We start from the raw sequence: 18037 nt of genomic DNA on the forward strand, positions 1-18037 counted from the left end.
CAAAAGAATGGAAACCCTCAACTGTTGTCACAGAAACCTGGTGAAACAACAAATGAACTGGCTCTTACCGCCCAGTAGTGGATGTGTTTCTCAACATGCGGAAGGCATATGATATGTCATGGAAGGAGAGTTTAGTGATAAAGTGGTATGATGCTGAAGTACAAGGTAGGAGGATCAAGAACTGTTTGAGAGATCGTACTATTCAAGTGGGGCTATATCCTGTGACGAAAATGCAGCCAATGGGACCCCCCAGAGAAGTGTAATCAGCCCATTTAAAGTGGGAAATGGTTTTGGGTGTATCGTTATTTTCTGATGAAGAGACCATATGGAAAAGAGTTCGTAATTTAGACCATATTCATAAGCAATTGCAGCAGGCATTGGATAAAGTAGTGACATGGACGGAGGACTGGGGTTTTAAAATTTCATTTACAGAGTCAAAGTATGTGGTCTTTGGTTTTAAAAAGAAAGTATCACAGCAGGACCTCAAGCTATATAACAAGCCTACTGAAAGTTAAAATACTCAAATTTCTTGGTGTCTGCTTGGTTTGAAGAGGGAATGACATGGAGGGTTAATGTAGAGAAGACAGTTGTAAAGTGTGAAAAAGTCATTAATGTCATATGATGTCTGGTAGGATCTGACTGGGGAGCAGATAGAGGAGCATTAATGATGATATACAAGGTAATCAGAAGATCTGCAATTGATTATGTCTGTACAGCATATGGGACAACAGCTTCCTCTGTTCTAAAGAAGCTTGATGAATATGTGGCAGGATTTATTATTATCTTTGGTCTAAGCTACAGAGTTATAGGTTCTTAATACCTGCTAAGTGTTTGTTAGGGGAGCACTGGGAACTTCAGGGAAGGGGTGGAAAAGTAAGGAGGGGAGTAAATTCCACGAGTGAGAGAGCACAGGAAGTGGAAGTAAAAGATTTGTCGATGGGCCCGGCAATGTGCTGGCCACCTGTTTCACCATGGCTTTAGTTAGTGACCATCTTAAAGAAAAATGGGCAGATTACATACAGATTTACACTGATGGCTCCAAGAATCTGAACAATGGAAAAGCTGCAATATGAATAAGCATTCCACAATTGCAGATGCATGGGAAGCGGATGTCAAATCATGTGCCAGTCTTTAGTACACAGCTTGTGGCAATCTTGTGGGCACTTGGGTGGGTGGAGGAAGTTAGACCAGGAAATATATGCTCAGATTCTACGGCAGCACTGATGGCACTGAAGGGTGGGAGATCTAATAGTAGAAATTTTGACTGTGTTAAATAGAGTATCTAAGTTTGGGAAAACTGTTGTTATTGTAGCGCGCACTGTTTTCTGGCTCCCAGCTCACGTAGGAGTACAGGGGAATGAGGAAGCTGATAAGACTGCAAAAAGAGCAGGAAGGAATTAGATCTGGAAGTACTGTATGAAAGGGTTGGTGTAAGAGCTTCATACAACAAGGAGTAGCAAAGTTATGGCAAAAAGAATGGAAAGAGGGAAACAATACAACACTGAAACACATATCAAATAAAAGAATTGGCAGGAGGGACAATGTGGGAATAACTAGGCTGAGACTGGGTCACTGTGCACTGAATCATGGGGTGGCACTGGTTGGTAAACACCTGGATGGAAAATGTATCTGTGGAGGGGCAGAAATTGTGAACTGTGCTTTGATGCAATGTACCAACTATCACACAGAGAGCCATGTGCAAGCAGAGCTGTCAGAATTTAGAGTTACAGCTCATTCATTGAAATCAATACTCATCGCGGAACATTGTGAAACAACCGAAACTGTAAATAGTTTTCTCCATCGCACTGCTCTGCTTGAGGATTTAACTCAGTCAATGGAGTTTTACAAATGACCTGCGGAGGGCAGCAATACGGCTTTGCTGCGTGTAGTCTACCGCAAATTTAATTAGACGAAGAAGAAGCGTCAGCATCAGCAGCAGCAGCAGCAGACGAAGAAGAACAACAACGAGAAGAAGAAGAAAAAGAAGAAGAACGGCTGCAGATGTGAGTAGACCATGACGGCTAAACCAGCATATTAACTGCCATCAAATATCTACAAAATGTAAGAACTATGAATAAATATTACATTGATGGAAATTAATATACGAGCTTGTTGCGTGTCTTGTTAAAAATTTCTATATTAAAGTCACCTGGCTGAGGTTTTCTCCAGGTTACTTGAACGTTACGTTAACGTTATCTTACGTTAGCCTTGCTAGATCCACATCTATCCAGCTTGGAGCTTTATACTGTCAACATCTTATTTACTGGCTTTGTTTTGTTTACAAACTTGCGTTAACATAGTGCTCTAATGAATAAAAGTCATACTGTGCAATTTTGCTTCTTCCATATAGAGACCAACAATGAATCTGGATCTCCTCCCACACCCTGCACTTCAGTGGACAACATAAAGGAAAAAACACCTGAAAAACAACTTTGAAGCAACTAAATTGTAGCTACAGAGGGAGCTGCTTAATTATTAGCTTGACTGACAGTTAGGATTGTCTTCCAGCTTCAGAAGAGACAGTCAACACCTGCACCTCTAATATGAGTGAGTTAACAGACTTTGTCAGAGGCCAAATAGTCGGTGCCCAAGTTGCAGGTCTGTCGGTCAGAGATACCGCCCAGTTATGTGGTGTGTCAAGTCGAACAGTCATTAAAGTCATGAGTGTGTATAACAAACACGGATATACTTCATCAGCAAAGAAGAACCGTAGGCACAAGCCACAGATGAAAGGGATGAGTCAGACAGAAGCTGGTGGTGGTGGAGGAGCCGCCAGTGAGAAACCAGTATCTGACTCTGAAGTCGACACACTAGAGCTTGATGAAGAGAGTAAAAGACTTGAATCCCAGACCAAAGAACAAGTGTAATTTGGTCTCATGTACTGTATTTCAGACTTTGTCTCATATCTAGAGTGGTTAATGTTTGCATAAAGCCACAGGACGCCTTCATTTAACCCACAGCGTCACCCACTGCTGAACATTGTCATGAATCTATAATCCCATTTCAGGGTCTTGGTTCAATCATTTTTCAGAGTGGCTGGATGATGAGCATGTTATATGCAACTATGAGGTCAGCTAATGTACATTTCCAAACAAAAACAACAAATTTGTACATTTTATTTAATGCAGGTTTTTTTTTTTCTAAAAAAGAGAAATGGGAACAGAGAGAGAAACGTCCATAATGCACACTTCTATGGTACATAAACACTGACTTTCTTTTAAGTTTTAAGTTGACAAATGGATTCATGTGTTTGTGTATGGGTTTCTGAATAATGTCACTATTCAGTTGAGAGGGAATTCAGAGGAAAAACTAGGAAAGGGATGGAAAGAAACTAGAAAGAAGTGACATTGTTGGGGTGTACCTGATTTTGGTCATTTAAACTCACTAAAGTGTGGTGTATTTTTTTTGTTTTTGTTTTTGTGGAGCAGTATTAAAAATACCATTGCAACTAACCCATGCAATATGATTTCATTAAAGGACAGGTTCACAATTTTTATGTCTTAAAACAACAGTGAAGTGTCCATATGAACAATCACAGAGGTTTTCCTTGCTGTAATCATTCCTCCTGTTCATACTAGCTATTAAAATTAATTGACTGCGATGTCATCCTTATGCTAGCCTCTCTATTGTCTAATCAGAGATGGCCCTTCTTTTCTTTTCTTCACCATTTTACCTACATTTTGTGTTTTTTTTTCTTTATGATTTCAAAAATTGTCCACTGTTTTCATTTTATCTTGATTTGTATTGTATGTATTTTGTGTTAATGTGGACAACAGGAAGAGTAGCTGTTGCCTGGTGTAATGGCTAATGGGGATCCTAATAAACTAAATTAAAAGATCCCCTTCAAATGTGCTTTCAGTGTAAGTGATGGGGGGCAAAAATCCACTGTGTGTCATTTTGTGCAAAAATGCATTTAAAAGTTTATCTGAAGCTTATATGAGCTTCACATTTACAGTATCTTTAGTATCAAATTCCCTCTGTGTGTTTCCTCGTGTTTCTTGACCCCCTGACAAGTAGTCGTGTTTTGTCTGAACTTTGAACCTTGGACCTTAAGTTTGGGTCATGACCATCAGAAGCAGCAGCAGATGAAGAACAGAGTGGCTGCTGGCTGTTTCAAAAAGTCTTCACAGTGCTAGAACTGTTTCTTTATAATTCATTAGTCCCCCATTGAAGAGTAATGGATAATGACGCTAATCATTAGTTGCAGCCCCAAATCAGTTAATCCAGAACAAGTCATTTTTGTTGTAGAATTTACTTTTCGTTTTATGTTCCCTGCAGCATTTCTCTATTCAAAAGCAGAAGGAAGGTTTAGAAAATTCTTTACAGCCAGTACCAGAGACAAAGAGCGCATTATTGCACTGCTGTGAACTGCTCAATTATATATATATTTTTTAATGTAAAATACGTTTTTGGTCAAAAACGTAGTCGCACGCCAATTTTTTTTTCTAGGATGGCAAGGTCATGACCCGTCCTACTCTGCCTCCGATTGGCTAATAGTCGTCACCTCCGTTGTTTGGGTTGGTTAGATTTAGGCATGAGGAGTGAGATTGGCTGGGGTTAGGGTAAGAATATCAGGGTAAGCCAATCAGAGGCAGAGAAGGGCGGGTCATGACTTCGCCATCCTAGGAAATAAATATCGCGGGTCGTACAGACCATGGTCTAGATGGTAACCCTAGATTTGCGAAAGATCTCGCGAGGGTGATCGTTTAATCCAAATTATGATTTTTTCCTAACTCTAAGCAAGTTATTTTTGTGTCTAAATCTAACCAGCGTTGTCATTTCAGAAAACATTATTATTTGTTACATTGCCGAACAACACGTACAAATCTCGCGAGAGATTCGCAAATCTAGGGTTATCATCTAGACACGACCCTCTCCCTTGTGAAACATAAACACAGCTCGGTTTTCATGGCAGTGGACAGACTGACTACCCTCACCCACACTGGTTGTAAGTACAACAAACAGTAACGCACCAGCTAACATGTTTAATGTGTCTTTAAACGTCACTAAAATAAAAACATTGAACTGAATACATATTTTGTAATGGAAGCTAATCTAGTAGCTTGCTACCTGGCTAGCATCGAAAATTACCATCGAGTTGATTGAACACCTTGACAGTCAACCCGAGCCAGCGTCAGTGAACTTCATGCAGTGTTTTTAGGTAAAGTGTTTATTTAATTTTTTGTTCTTAATTGAATACATCAGGCAGTGTGGACTCCCACAGGATGATTGAGTTAGTTTTGATAACCTTACTGGATTCATTTTAATACCAAACATCTAGTTTACACTTCAGTGCTAGTGTTTCAGACAGATGCAATGTTTAAAATATTAATTTCTGTATGTAAATGTTATTTTCTTCCCCACCCTGGATCCCTCTGCTTCAGCGGACAAAATAATGGAAACACCATATGAAAGAGGACTTTCGAGCACCTGAGTAGTTATTACTGAACCTGCTGCCTGCCTGTTAGCTGGGATTGTTTGTCTGCTCTAAGAGAGACAGTCAACACTCCAATATGAGTGACTTAACAGAGTTTGAAAGATGCCAAATAGTTGCTGCGAGACTTTCAGGTGCATCTGTCACCAAAACCGCTCAGCTGTTCAATGTGGCAAGGGGAACAGTCTCCAGAGTCATGACCGTATACATCAAACATGGACGAACAGCATCAGCAAAGAAGAACAGCGGGCGCAAGTCAAAGCTCACAGAAAAGGACAGACAGACACTCCTCAGGATAGTCGATGAACACCCCGAGTATACAGCCTCAAAGATAACCACAGAGCTGAATAGACACCTCTCTCACGCCGTCTCTGTGAAAACTATACGGCGTGAGCTTCACAAAGCCGGTATTTTTAGAGGAACAGCCAATCGGGTAGCAGAGACAGAGACCAAACCTGAATCTGAGTCAAGTGACAAAGAGTGTGACACGCAAAAACCTGGAGAAGAGAGCGCGAGGTCTGAAATGCAAACAAATGACAAAGACTATGGAGTACAAAAGCTTGTGAGAGAGAAAACACAGTCTGAACCCCGGGCTAGTGGCGAAGAATACAGCACACAAAAGACTGGTGAAGACAGCACAGGATCTAAATCACAGACCAATGAAGAGGATCAGAACTCACAAAAGCTTGATCACAAGAACACGGGTCCTGTACCTCAGAGAAGTGAAAAGAAATAACCTGGACTGATGTGTTGTATTTCAGCCTTTCTAATACATTCAGATTGGTTATGTTAAGGGAAAATCACAGGATGCCTTCACCCCTTAATGTCACCAGCTGTTAAATATGCCAGTGGATCTATAATGATGTTGAGGCTGTGAGGTTTGATTATTTATTTTGCATGGGTGGGTCATGGTGCAATGTTCAAGCTTTTTCATTTTTCTTGGTTTACAAGCAAACGTTATAACTTCAATGCCGACTGTTGAGATTTGCTTGATAGATGAAAATATTCATACTGTAGATGTTAGAATATTATGATATTGTTCAATGCAAAACACCCAATTCAGAACACATGGTAAATAAAAAAAATTGTTTCAAGTTTGTGCTAAGCTGATGAGCTGAGATGATGTTGGATGTTTTTCACATATGGATGTTTGTGTATTGTAAAGCATGGCCTTTTCAGAAAAACCTTCTTCCTCTTCTTCTTCTTCTTCTTCTTCTTCTTCTTCGGGGTGTAACGGCAGCTTGCATCCTTGGTGTTGCGTTACAACCATCTTCTGGAGTTAGTTAACTCCTACAGTGTCCGATTTGTCAGATTTTTCCTATTAATCCTGTTCTCTTAAGACAGGTGACCAGACACTTCCTGCCTTGTCCACTTTCACCAAACTCCAGTAGCCCCTTTAAACCCGCTCCTGTTAGCCCTGATCTTCTCATTCCCTCCATCATGTCCTTTCTCTCTGAGGTATATTTCCTGCAGTTAACAAGTACATGATCTACTGTTTCTGGTACCTGACAGTGTTCAGAAAGTCCAGTTGGATGCTTCCCTATAATGTGTCCTATTCTCAGTCTGGTCATTATTACCTCCTCTTTTCTATTTCCTCCCCTATTTATCTCAATACCTACTCAATTTTGTGTTGCATGTAGTTGTCTTCCTCCTATCTCCTGATCCTGGTGCTGCTGCCACTCTTTATTGATTTTCTTTCATGCATTACCCTTTCCCTCGTTCAGAAAAACCTCTTGTTGAAAGGGTGAAACCAAGTAGTAACCACGATTGCAGAAGAGCCTTAAGATATAATTCCTCTACAAACTCAAAAAGTCATATTAGATTGAAGTCATTGTAAAATAAAATATATATAGTAAATATAAAGTAACTTTTTTGTTACTTTGTTAAGATGTCAGGTCCTCAGTTGAAAATCTCAGTGTGTGTTTTCTAACGCGGGTCTTTTTGGTGATTTTTAAAAAAATATTTTTCCATTAAGGGGATTTTAAGGCTTCTTTACAGGTTTCTTGGGCGATCATGCTCAGCTGTGGTGGTTGCTGTTTGCTCAAGTAAAGTGTAATAAAATAAAACGTTGGGCTCATTCACCAGCACCATCTTCTCTTTGTATTGAATGATGACCTCTTAATAATGTATTGAATTCAACCATGAATCATCACATCACTACTAAGCTATGTTTGCTTTTGTATACTCAGTTTCATATCTTTGTAACACCTGCATGCATGTGCACAGCTGTGGCAGGAATGGGAGTGGGACACAGAGCATCAGACAACATATGTAATGTTTGTACTGCATATTAAACAAACAAAACAAAACAACGGCACTCACTAATCCATCTTCTTGTGTTTTTTTTTTTTTGTGGACAGATAATGAACGCATTTCAGTGTAAAGCTATCATCAGCGTACTGCATATTAAAGCATTACACTGAAAATGATGTCGCTTAACATGCTATGTGCTCACTGTTTCTCATAACGTACTCAGACAGCTCTTAAGGTCTCCTGCAAGAAGCATATCTCTTTAAATGTCTGAATTCTAAAGAGTGGTTTCAAGTGATTTCATTAACATCTACCAAATCTTGTGTTTGTGTGAGCATGCAACAAATAATTCAACCATATTCCTGTTCATTGCAGTCCTGCAGCAGATTCCATGCTGGCAACCTTTCATTTACACTGTAAGTGATGGATATCAAGCAGTACATGTATGTAAACTTACTGTATGTAACATAATTGACTTGTTATCCTGTGAATTGATATCATGCATATAGATCCATCAAATGTACTGATGTGATTGTGGTCTTAATGATGGTTCTAATAATAATATATCAATGAGGGTGTAGACTAAATATTAGATACACTTCTCAGTAAAACACAATTCAAAGGCACCATAAACTATGGCCTCCAAAAAGATCCTTAACTATAATTAACATCTATCTAAAACTGTTTTATCAAAAACCTCCATGAAAGTTATAATTATTGAAGGACTCTTAGTTTTAGCTCATGTGTACTAATAAATTACAACTTTGTGTATATTGTTTGAATATCAACAACTGTATTTGAATTATATATTCTTATTTATTATGTAAATGTAATGGAAATGTTTTGTTTTGTTCCATTTTGGCATTTTTTCTTTAAGCTATGTCATTTATTTTCATTTTTCACAACGGCTGCACATGCGCGTGCGAGAATGACGCAACAAAATGGGACCCGGAAGTGCAACAGTAAACAAAGCAGTGAGAGCTGCTGTTAGTTTCTGAAAGATGGTGTACGTGTCTAACGGTGAGTGGTTTGCTCATTTTCAGAGCGAATTCGTCGCTTTCTTGTAAAATATGTTTCATCTGCTGAACATTTCTAGTTAAAACTCATCTTTTCAACAAGGATGTGTAACTTTATATTAGTAGAGCGTTAGGCTACATTCAGCGAACTAGCTTGTTAGCTAACTTGTTGGACCTGCGCAGTAGGAAGAACCGCATCTTTAAAATCCAACGAGTCTCCTCTAAGAGGCTTTCTACCAGCATGTCATTTCAGTTAATTGCAGTAGTTAATTCATTGTACTATGTTGAACATTAGGTGCCTTGTTAAACCGGTGTTTCGGTTTAACAAGGGACCGTGTTAACTAGTGACTTGCGTCGTGGTTGCTCGTAGCGACGACGTAGGTGTCCTCCTAAAGGCCTTAAATTCTCTTAAATTGAATATTCAATACAGTATATATTCGTTTGTTTTTTCAGTCTTACCTTAGATAAATTTAATCACTTGCTTTTCCTGAAGTCAATCTTTTTCAACGGCTTTTTTGAGAGAGAAATGATGAATCTCGTCGTAGTATCCACACTGATGGGTCACAAGTTAAACAGACGGTAGATAGTTTGTACACAATATTTAGTCACAAACTGTACTTTTAATATGTACACAATGGAAAAGCAAGTTCATCGGTTGAATATTAGCCACTTTCTGATTGAGGATAACGGTATAGAATCCGATGATAGGTTGTAGCTGCACTGCTAACGTATAAGGCTAACGTTAAATAAACACAGATGAGTATATATTGATTAAAGTAAAATTGATAAGGCTTTTAAGAGGAACAGCTGCCGTCACCATGACAATCACGACACATTCGCTTGTAAGTCACCAGTTAACACGGTCACTGGTTAAACCGAAACACCTGCCGTGTTGTCTCTCCCCTTTTAAGCACTGATTTGGCTGTTAGCATATTGTATTCTACTTTTACCTTCCTAACACTGGCTAAATTTGTAATTTGTAAACTGATGAGGCATGCGTACATAGGATTTTGATATTAATGATATTATTGGCTATTAACTCCTACTTTGGCTGGTCCCCGTTGCTACTTGTCTCATTTGTCCCTCTTTGTCTCCCTCTGTCTGTCTCTTTCTCAGGTCAGGTCCTGGACAGCCGGATGCAGTCGCCATGGCGACTGTCCTTCCTGGTCGATCTCTTCTGGGGAGTTGTGGAGTTTTTCGGCCTGTAGTAAGTCATTCACACAAGTATTAATCAAGTAATGGACGTGTGACCTTTTGAACAATATAATCTACTTGTGAACTACTTTTGAAGGTGTGAGCTTCTGTAAAGATTTGTAATTCCAGTAACTTAAGTGTTGCCAGTTAGTTTTTTGTTGATTTCAAAAGATGGTATAAATCAGCTGTCTTCCTTGAGCAATCAGAAGAGTCACAAAATATTGGCTATTGCTATCCTTTAGAGCCTAAAAACATCCACCATCCATCTACCATTTCTTGCCCAGGTTGAATAGGGAAATTGGTTGCAGATAATCCAAGTTTAATACGTTTCTTGGAAGTTGTGATGAGAAATGTAACAATTTAGGTGAGAAAAGAAATAATGTGTTTGTGTCAGAACCCTGATCTTGTTTGTCCTCTACCAGTTTTAAGACATTAATTCACCCTAACATGACAAAGGATGGAAACGGTGCTTCGTCAAGCTTCAGTGATGGCAGAGGGTAAGTCCCTGGGGTAAAGTCATTTCTCTACTGTCACACACACTAGAGACATATCCTTTTTGTCCCTCAATGCAAAACATTTAGATGGTAAGACTGTAGTCTGTGTTTTAGCATATCCTTGTCATATGTAGGAACCAGCTGAGGATTTTATTTAGAAAAGGGTATCATGTTTAACTGAGAGGAAAAAAAGATAGTGTCAATCACTGTTTCTGCTTTGTCCTCACTAGTTTTCATATTTCAGTAATCCTTCCACAGTCAATGTCCTGGTGGCCTAGTGGCCAAAGGCATACAGCGTGTAATAGTAGCATCCAGGTTTTAATTTGTTTTAAAGGGCTGGCGATTTTCTGCTTTTCTTATTGTCAAAAAATCTCACATGCAGAGCCAAACCAACAATGAACAAATGAAGTGTCCTCCTAGTATTGTGTGTGTATCCAAAGCCTGATATATCTTATTCCTCTATGGGCAGAAACATGTCACTAGAAATTGAATTTTTATTGTTTAACTTGAATAATTGCTTTGAAAAACTTAATCTGAATAGCATAATTTAAAATTGAATTTATTAGTTTGGAATGAGCTAGAAAATGACAAAAACAAGTCCTTTCTTTAGCCCCAATTTTAAATAATCTTCTTTCTTCTCTCTTCTGTTGCTTGCTTGTGCAGTCCTCCAGGTCCCCCTGGTGGCAGAAGAAGGATGGGGAGAATAAACCATGGTGGAGGTCCCAGTGCTCCACCAATGGGTGGAGGAGGATGAGGAAGGTGAGGAATACCATTTTTTCTGAACTACGTCACCCAACAGATAAGCCCCTGTTGGTGCATACCTGCTAACTCTGCAGACTGTATCAGTGATATAAAGTGTTTAGTCTAATAACTTTGCCTACACTGACAACTGTAAGTTGTTAACGTTTCTAAGTTGGTTTTTAACTGCCTAATAGATATTTGGACATAATGTGAATACAACCTTACTTAATGTATAATCCTTGCTTTTCACCAGGTAAACGCCTACACATCCTGTGTAGGCGTGGGGCCTGGCATAGTGTCTGTTTGCTGAGAGCATAAAGAAAGATGGTGACGACACTGTGCTGAAGCCCCTCTTTATCTGCTGCCACTGCCACGAGCAGTTTCTTGACGCCTTTCTGGGAATTCCTGCACGTAGGGGCCAGATTGGCTGATAAAGCAGCAATCCTCATCACTTTCTACCCTTTCCCCGCTTCTGCCCCTTAATTTTCCTGTCACACCAGAGCTGTGTGTCAATATTATGATCATCCCTCCTGGGAATCATGACATTTGTTTGTCTTTGTTTTGTATCATTCTGTTTGAATAAAGATTTATGCTGTTGAAACACATTAGTATTGAGTTTTTCTTGTTCCATTATTGTCACACTTGGTCTTACAACCTCTTGTTTAAATTTATTATGTTCATAATTCCAAGAAAAGTGGATTTTGTTTGTTCCAATCAAATGCAACAATTATTTATCAAAGTGTGAAGGGTTTATTTACACAGATCCACTCATCCATGAACATGAGAGAAGCACAGTAATATTTACAGAATATTAACTAGTAAACTCCCTCTCCTATTAAAGACTGTTCAACAGTTAAACAATGACCTCATCTGGGTTTTTGATCCAAGAAAACAGCCTACTTTACATCATGTGTGTCACAAAGTGGGATTTTTTTTTTTTTTAGGAATCCTCTCTTAGCTTCAAGTAAAATCTGATTGATTTCACCAAACGAAGGCAGCTCTCTCGCGGAGCATTCTGACACCGAAGCGCTGCCACTCCCCCTGGTGGATCCACATTTCCTGTGTGGTGTCAAGACACGCCAGCACTGCTCCCCCCTTCCACGATATCAAGCGAGGGTCCATATCCTAGAGCACATGCACATCAATATACAGTACATTAAGGAAGCTGTATAACATACAGTATGTTCTGCGTAGTTCTCATCTTATTAACTCACTACCTCTGACATACACCCATTTGTCAATTTATTAGGTAAAATTAGATAAAACTAATACAGTCCTGCAATAAATCCTACTTTCATGAAGGTTATAATGTTCAGTTTATATTTAATTTGTTTTTAACATTTAGTCTACCCTAATTTATGTAAGTCTAGGTGTGCCTAATACACTGGCAAGTGAGAGCACATGGAAATATTAAATGAGGGTCACTACTTTGCAGATCTGTATCTCAGTCTGAGTCTGTGCAACAATTACCTTTGGCCGTGTGATAACTTCCACGTTGTCTACAAGCCTTCTGAAGGAGGGCGGCATCTTGTTGATAATGCGGTGAAGCAGAAACTCCTGAGCACCATGAAACATGAGCCCTCCTCCCACCACCAGTATGGAGCTGTACATCTTTCGTTTGGTCTCGTCCGATGCTGTCAATAAAAAGACGAGAGTGAGCTAGAACAGGATGTTCTGAGCATCGTGAAACATCTCTCCTCCTCTGCATCCTTGACCTTTTACTTCCTTGTAAATAACATTAAAAAATAGTTGTTTTTTTTTTAATTTTATTTACATAATTCCTTTCTATTTCTATTCTGTGATCCAGCTACAGAGTACTCCTTTGAGTCCTGCATTTTCACTCTCTTTTCAAGCACTTTGTTAACTCTGCATCTCTTCCTGCTTACAATACCTACTTAATCCTTGTTCCCTTCAACCTCTCTTTCACCCTGTCTTTCCTTACCGCAGCAGTCGATGCTATGCAGGATGGCCTTATCCAGGCCCAGTGCTTTGCTCTCAAACTGGCTCATGATAGCAGTCTTCCTGGAGAGGTGAGTAGACAGTGGCTCTTCCACCTCTCCTACCCCCATCAGGCACTCCCCCTGGGTAGGACCAAGCTCCATCTCCCCCTGCATCCCTCCAGCACCGCCACTCCCGCAGCCCCTGGGCAGGTCTGAGAGCTCCCCAATCCCTCCCTGACCGCTCATTTCTCCATCCAAAGCTCCGCCCGGTCTGGAGAAAGCCTTCCGGTCTGAAGCAGATTTGGAGGACTGTTGGAGAAAATAGGAGAATAAGCAAAAAAGGACAAGAACCAAAGAGCATCTATCTGAAGAAATTTAATTCAATGTGTGAGATGGGCACGAGTATCTCTGTGTGAGTTACCTGGTCCTGTTTGCTCTGCGTGGACAGCAGGTAGTGTTCATCATGAGGGTCCTCTGAGTCACCTTGGGAACGGTACTGCAGGGATGTCATCTTCTGACCTACGATGCCAAATGTGGTCGGGTAGAAAAGTCCCATGGGTGCCTAAAACATGCACACACACACATATTAACCAGTAAACATGAGGGGGAGAGACACAAATAGAGCCACAGATGCAAGCTGGAGACAGAATAATGTAAAGAGTATTTCAGCATCAATCTAAAATCAGCTTAGATTTATATTACAGCAAAGTACCTGTAATTTCTCATCTCCTAGTCGAACCTGGTAGAGCAGAGCTGGAGCTTCTGGGAAGCGTGTTTGGAATTCATGATCTTGTAGTCCTGATATGTCCTAATAAGATGAAGAAACATTTAGAATTTATTCACATAATTGCATATTTCTCTGTCAATTTTTAAGAATAACTGTGGTTAGTTCACCAGAAACAAACAGGCCAGCATTTATTTTAAAAACTCGATCAACGCACATGCTGGGATTTCCAAATATTCCCTCTAAACCATTAACACACATACACAGATCCCACCCCTGACCCACACACTTGGTTTAGATGGCAGAAAGTCTCCTTTATATGTTGCAATAGCTGGCAGTCCAATCTGTTGGACAGCTGACAGTCTCTGTAGGGAAATCCTGCCCTCTGCAGGAGCCAGAAGAAAGTACGGGTCACATCTGAGCCACCGTATGCCAAAGACAACCTGCAAAGTCCAACAGACAGATAAAAACATAAAATACAGATGCCGCAAAAAAGCCAGATGTCAATATGAAACTGCAGGAACCCAGCATTATTATTATCAATCTGGCAGGCTGTTTGTTTTCTATATATTTCCAGTGGGGTTTACAAAACTTTCATTATTGTCATCTATATCACTGCTCTGTGGTTTCCTGTGTAAAACATACCTATGATCTCTGCAATTATAATCCAGACAAATTAATTATTTCAAAGACATATTCATAAAAAGTTGTTCTCAGCCCCACCTCGAGTTCCGGTGGGACACTCCGTCCTCTACACAACAGAGACTGGTCTTCTGGTCTCCTACATCCACAACACAAGCACTGCTCAACCCACTGCCAAATGTAGCACACACAGACTCCTGGTGCACGATGATTGCTATACACACACACAGGACAGAACATGAGGTGATGGCAAGAGAAAAGATTGGATAGATTGACCAGGCTGAGGCAGAGTATAACGATGTATATGTATGTCTTTGTATATGTGTGTGATACCTGAGAAGCCCATATTAAGCAGCAGCATGTTGACAACTTCTTTGATATGCTGCCTGTTGTAGATGTCAGGAACCAACAGGATGCATCTGTAATACTGTCGACCAGCCACAAGAACGAAGCATTAATGTGAGAAGAAAAGAGCATTGAAGAAAGTGATGTAAAAAGCTGCAGAGGTCTCTCCTACCTTTAAGTCCTTCAGGGGGATCTCCAGATGCTTTTGAATGACGTGACTCCAGATTGTCTCAAGGTCGGCCAGAACGGCGGTCAGTGAGCCTCCGGGACCGCCATGCACATTGAGCTGACCTCTGACTATAGGCCAGTGGATGTTGTAACAGTCGGATGGATTCACATACAGAGCCTGCATGATGGCAGGATGGAGAAGGTAGAAGAGGAGAAAAAAATTGATGAAACAGAGACAAAGAGTTTGGGTAATGCCAAGTTTTAGATGGATATTTCCTGACTTATAAATTCATTGCACTGACCTCCTCTCCCACCAGATGAGGAGGATGGTGAGCTGTGTTGGTCCACTTTACCCTGGAGCTGTTGTCTAGTACTGCCGGACGGATCTGACAGTTGTAGGCTCTGGCCTAAACACACACACACAAAAAACAGGTATGAAAATAGATTTTTGCACATGAAAGCATACACCATGCTTGCTCTTACAACAGCGATAGATTACACAATACTCACTGATGTTAACACTAGAGTCATTCATTGTAGTTTAAAGCAACCTTTTCCCTTTTAGTCAAAAAACAGAAATGTGACTTAAGCCAAACAATTTAAAGGCAAATAAGTTTGTAGTTTTTATGTGCCGGTAAACCCCTCTAAGCTGTTTTTATTTGCAATGACTGCAGAGGTTACAAAGTCATTGTCTCCCCTTTTTTTTACTTTCTCATAAGCAACAATTTTCTCTCTTCCTGTTCCTCTCTTCCATAAAGCGCACCTGTTCAGCCGACACTGGCGTCCTCCGCACACCATTAGACATCTTCTTGGACCAAATAGCCTGGTCGACCATTTTAAGCCCGTTCTGCCTCTGCTCATTACTCTCTGGTTTCTGTTGGACAGGATAAGGAAGCAATAAGGGTAAATGAAGATATGACACAAATACTAAAAGTAATTTGAGACTAAAAGACTGTGTTGTGACTGTTTCTGGTGAAGAGTGACGTACATTTAGACCCTCTCTCAACAGCCAGGGGTCCTCGTATCTGGGCTGTCCACTTTGCTTGTGTCTGCGAGCTATCACATGCGGGATGGTCACCGGAAGAGTGTCTGTTGCTCGGCCAATGCGGAGCGTCCTGGAACCAGGGTGGATGACAACTATAAAATTGCTCTGTATTTGCTGTAAAAGAGGAGAAAATGGTTTCGAAATAATCAGAACGAGAATCACAATATCATGAACATTAGGTGAATAAAGATTCTATTACATGGCCAAAAATATGTGGAAACCTGAACATTTCATTTGTGAAGTTTATGATTGGGTAAAATTATGGGCAAAAATCTGCTGCTGTAACACACCGCACTCTTCTGGACAGACTTTCCACATGAATTTGAAATCTGAAGGGATTTGCTCCCATTCAGCCACAAGAGTATTAGTAGTATTAGTATCATTAGTATTAATGAAGCTGGGTAGGATGTTGGGTGATAAGACCTAGCAGTCTTTGTTCTAACTCATCCCAAAAGTGTTTGATGGAGTTGAGTTCAGGGCTCTGTACAGGCCAGTCAAGTACTACCAAACTCAGAAAACCATTTCATTGAGCTAGGCACTATGGAGACCATAACAGTCCCTGGACAGGAGTTATTAGCTGATTAAACGATTTCTCAATGGCCAAAAACATAATAGAGTGAAAATAAAATCTAAACGTAAGTGCATCAAGTAAAAGTAACAAACACACATTAAGCTGCTGACAGCTTCTCTTGCTTTTCATATCAATGCACACTGAACACCTTTGAGGTCACCTGTGCGGGGCTTTAGCGGAACCTTTGACATTATCTAGAGCAACATCTAAACCGAAAGGATCATTAACATTTTAACCAATAATGAAAATAATCTACCAAACTAAATTTGTTCACTGCCAAGTCACAGATGAGTTCATGTGACGGATATTAAGCGCCAGTCAAGAAAAGTGGATATCTGTGTAGGACAAATGAACAGATTACTGGGATGTTTTCCAAGCATTGATATTCGGCTACTTTACAGGAATCTGAGCATTAGACAGCGGTTGAAACTCTCCATCTCACCTCCTGGAGAGGCTCCGGGATGGCCGGCGGAGCGATGGGTCTTTTCACGCCGCGCTGTTGCTCCTTCTCTTTCTCCTTGTCTCGCTCCTTTTCTTTCTCCCTCCCGTTCTCCTGCTCTTTCTCAGCCTGAGTCATGTTCACGGTTCAATGTCATCGACTAACAGGCAGAATTAGTGTATCGTTAACTTCTAATAAACGTGAAGAACTTCAAAATGCGACCACAAGTAACTACCTCCCTCCTGACTGAAAAGCTGCAGCACAGCTTCCGTGTTTGGTCACGTGGACAAAACATCGATTTCTATTCGTCGAAAGAAGTTTTTTTTTTCTTGGTATTGTTTCTCATTCATTTTATTGTTACATGACCAAAAAAAAAAAAAGAAAAAAGAAAAATAAATAATGGGAGGATTAAGTCTCATGGGATCCTTGGGCACAGCAGACTTGTAAGCCATGCTGACATTCCCAGAACAACCATCAAAAAACCTAATATGCAGGTTATAGTTTCTCAAGGCAAAGCTGCTAAGAGGACACATATTTAGTGCTTTTCTAATTTTAATATAGGTTTATTGAAGCTTAAGTATGCACTGCATGGCTGTATTACGTGGGGAAAAAAATAAAAATACAATATCCTAACTTGACTCAGATACTTATGGGAGCCAATTTCTGCCAGTGAAAGAAAAAAAATTTTTTTTTTGGTCAAAATTATGAAAAAATAAGGCAAAATTCCAACTTAGTCAAAATTATGAGGTAAAAAGTCAAAATTTTGACTTACTAGGTCACTTAGTATGTCATCTTGTAATTTTTACTTTTTTCTAACAATTTAGACTTTTTATCTCATTATGTTGACTTAATAAATCAAAACGTTTTTTCAAATAATTTTAACTTACCACCTCATAATTTAGACTTTTTATCTCATAAATTGGGCTTTTTATGTCATCATTTTGGCTTCTTAATCTCATGATGGTGAATTTTCATCTCATAATTTAAATCAAAATTGTGATATTTTTTTATCTCATGATTCTGACTTAGTAAGT

General features: G+C 39.9%; 2 protein-coding genes and 2 long non-coding RNA genes across 5 annotated transcripts; 3 read left to right on the plus strand and 1 right to left on the minus strand.

Moving 5' to 3' along the window:
• The first annotated feature begins 1646 nt into the window (after positions 1–1646).
• On the plus strand, positions 1647–3137 carry LOC137184228 (uncharacterized). The gene is made up of 2 exons (XR_010928633.1): positions 1647–2061; positions 2351–3137. It is a non-coding gene; the product is annotated as an uncharacterized lncRNA (long non-coding RNA).
• A 1520-nt stretch (positions 3138–4657) lies between these two features.
• LOC137184230 (uncharacterized) lies at positions 4658–5518 on the plus strand. 2 transcript variants are annotated; one of them, XR_010928634.1, is made up of 3 exons: positions 4658–4948; positions 5051–5161; positions 5385–5518. It is a non-coding gene; the product is annotated as an uncharacterized lncRNA (long non-coding RNA). The 2 variants fall into 2 exon arrangements; XR_010928635.1 differs by having other exon boundaries at positions 4659–4948; positions 5079–5161.
• A 3063-nt stretch (positions 5519–8581) lies between these two features.
• On the plus strand, positions 8582–11151 carry selenok (selenoprotein K). Its single transcript, XM_067591697.1, has 4 exons — positions 8582–8704; positions 9817–9907; positions 10317–10391; positions 11052–11151. The coding sequence occupies exons 1-4, from the start codon at positions 8686–8688 to the stop codon at positions 11149–11151; spliced, it is 285 nt and encodes a 94-aa protein (XP_067447798.1). The 5' UTR covers positions 8582–8685.
• Positions 11152–11856: 705 nt separating this feature from the next.
• actr8 (actin related protein 8) lies at positions 11857–17282 on the minus strand. The gene is made up of 13 exons (XM_067591699.1): positions 17007–17282; positions 15937–16107; positions 15712–15822; positions 15251–15355; positions 14953–15126; positions 14769–14862; positions 14517–14649; positions 14083–14236; positions 13782–13877; positions 13491–13631; positions 13072–13378; positions 12600–12763; positions 11857–12254 (listed from the first exon to the last, which is right to left on the minus strand). Exons 1-13 carry the CDS (start codon positions 17139–17141, stop codon positions 12111–12113), a joined length of 1929 nt encoding a protein of 642 aa, XP_067447800.1. The 5' UTR covers positions 17142–17282; the 3' UTR covers positions 11857–12110.
• Positions 17283–18037: the final 755 nt, after the last annotated feature.

This window comes from Thunnus thynnus, chromosome 6 (assembly GCF_963924715.1).
Source record: "Thunnus thynnus chromosome 6, fThuThy2.1, whole genome shotgun sequence".
Lineage (NCBI taxonomy): Eukaryota > Metazoa > Chordata > Actinopteri > Scombriformes > Scombridae > Thunnus > Thunnus thynnus.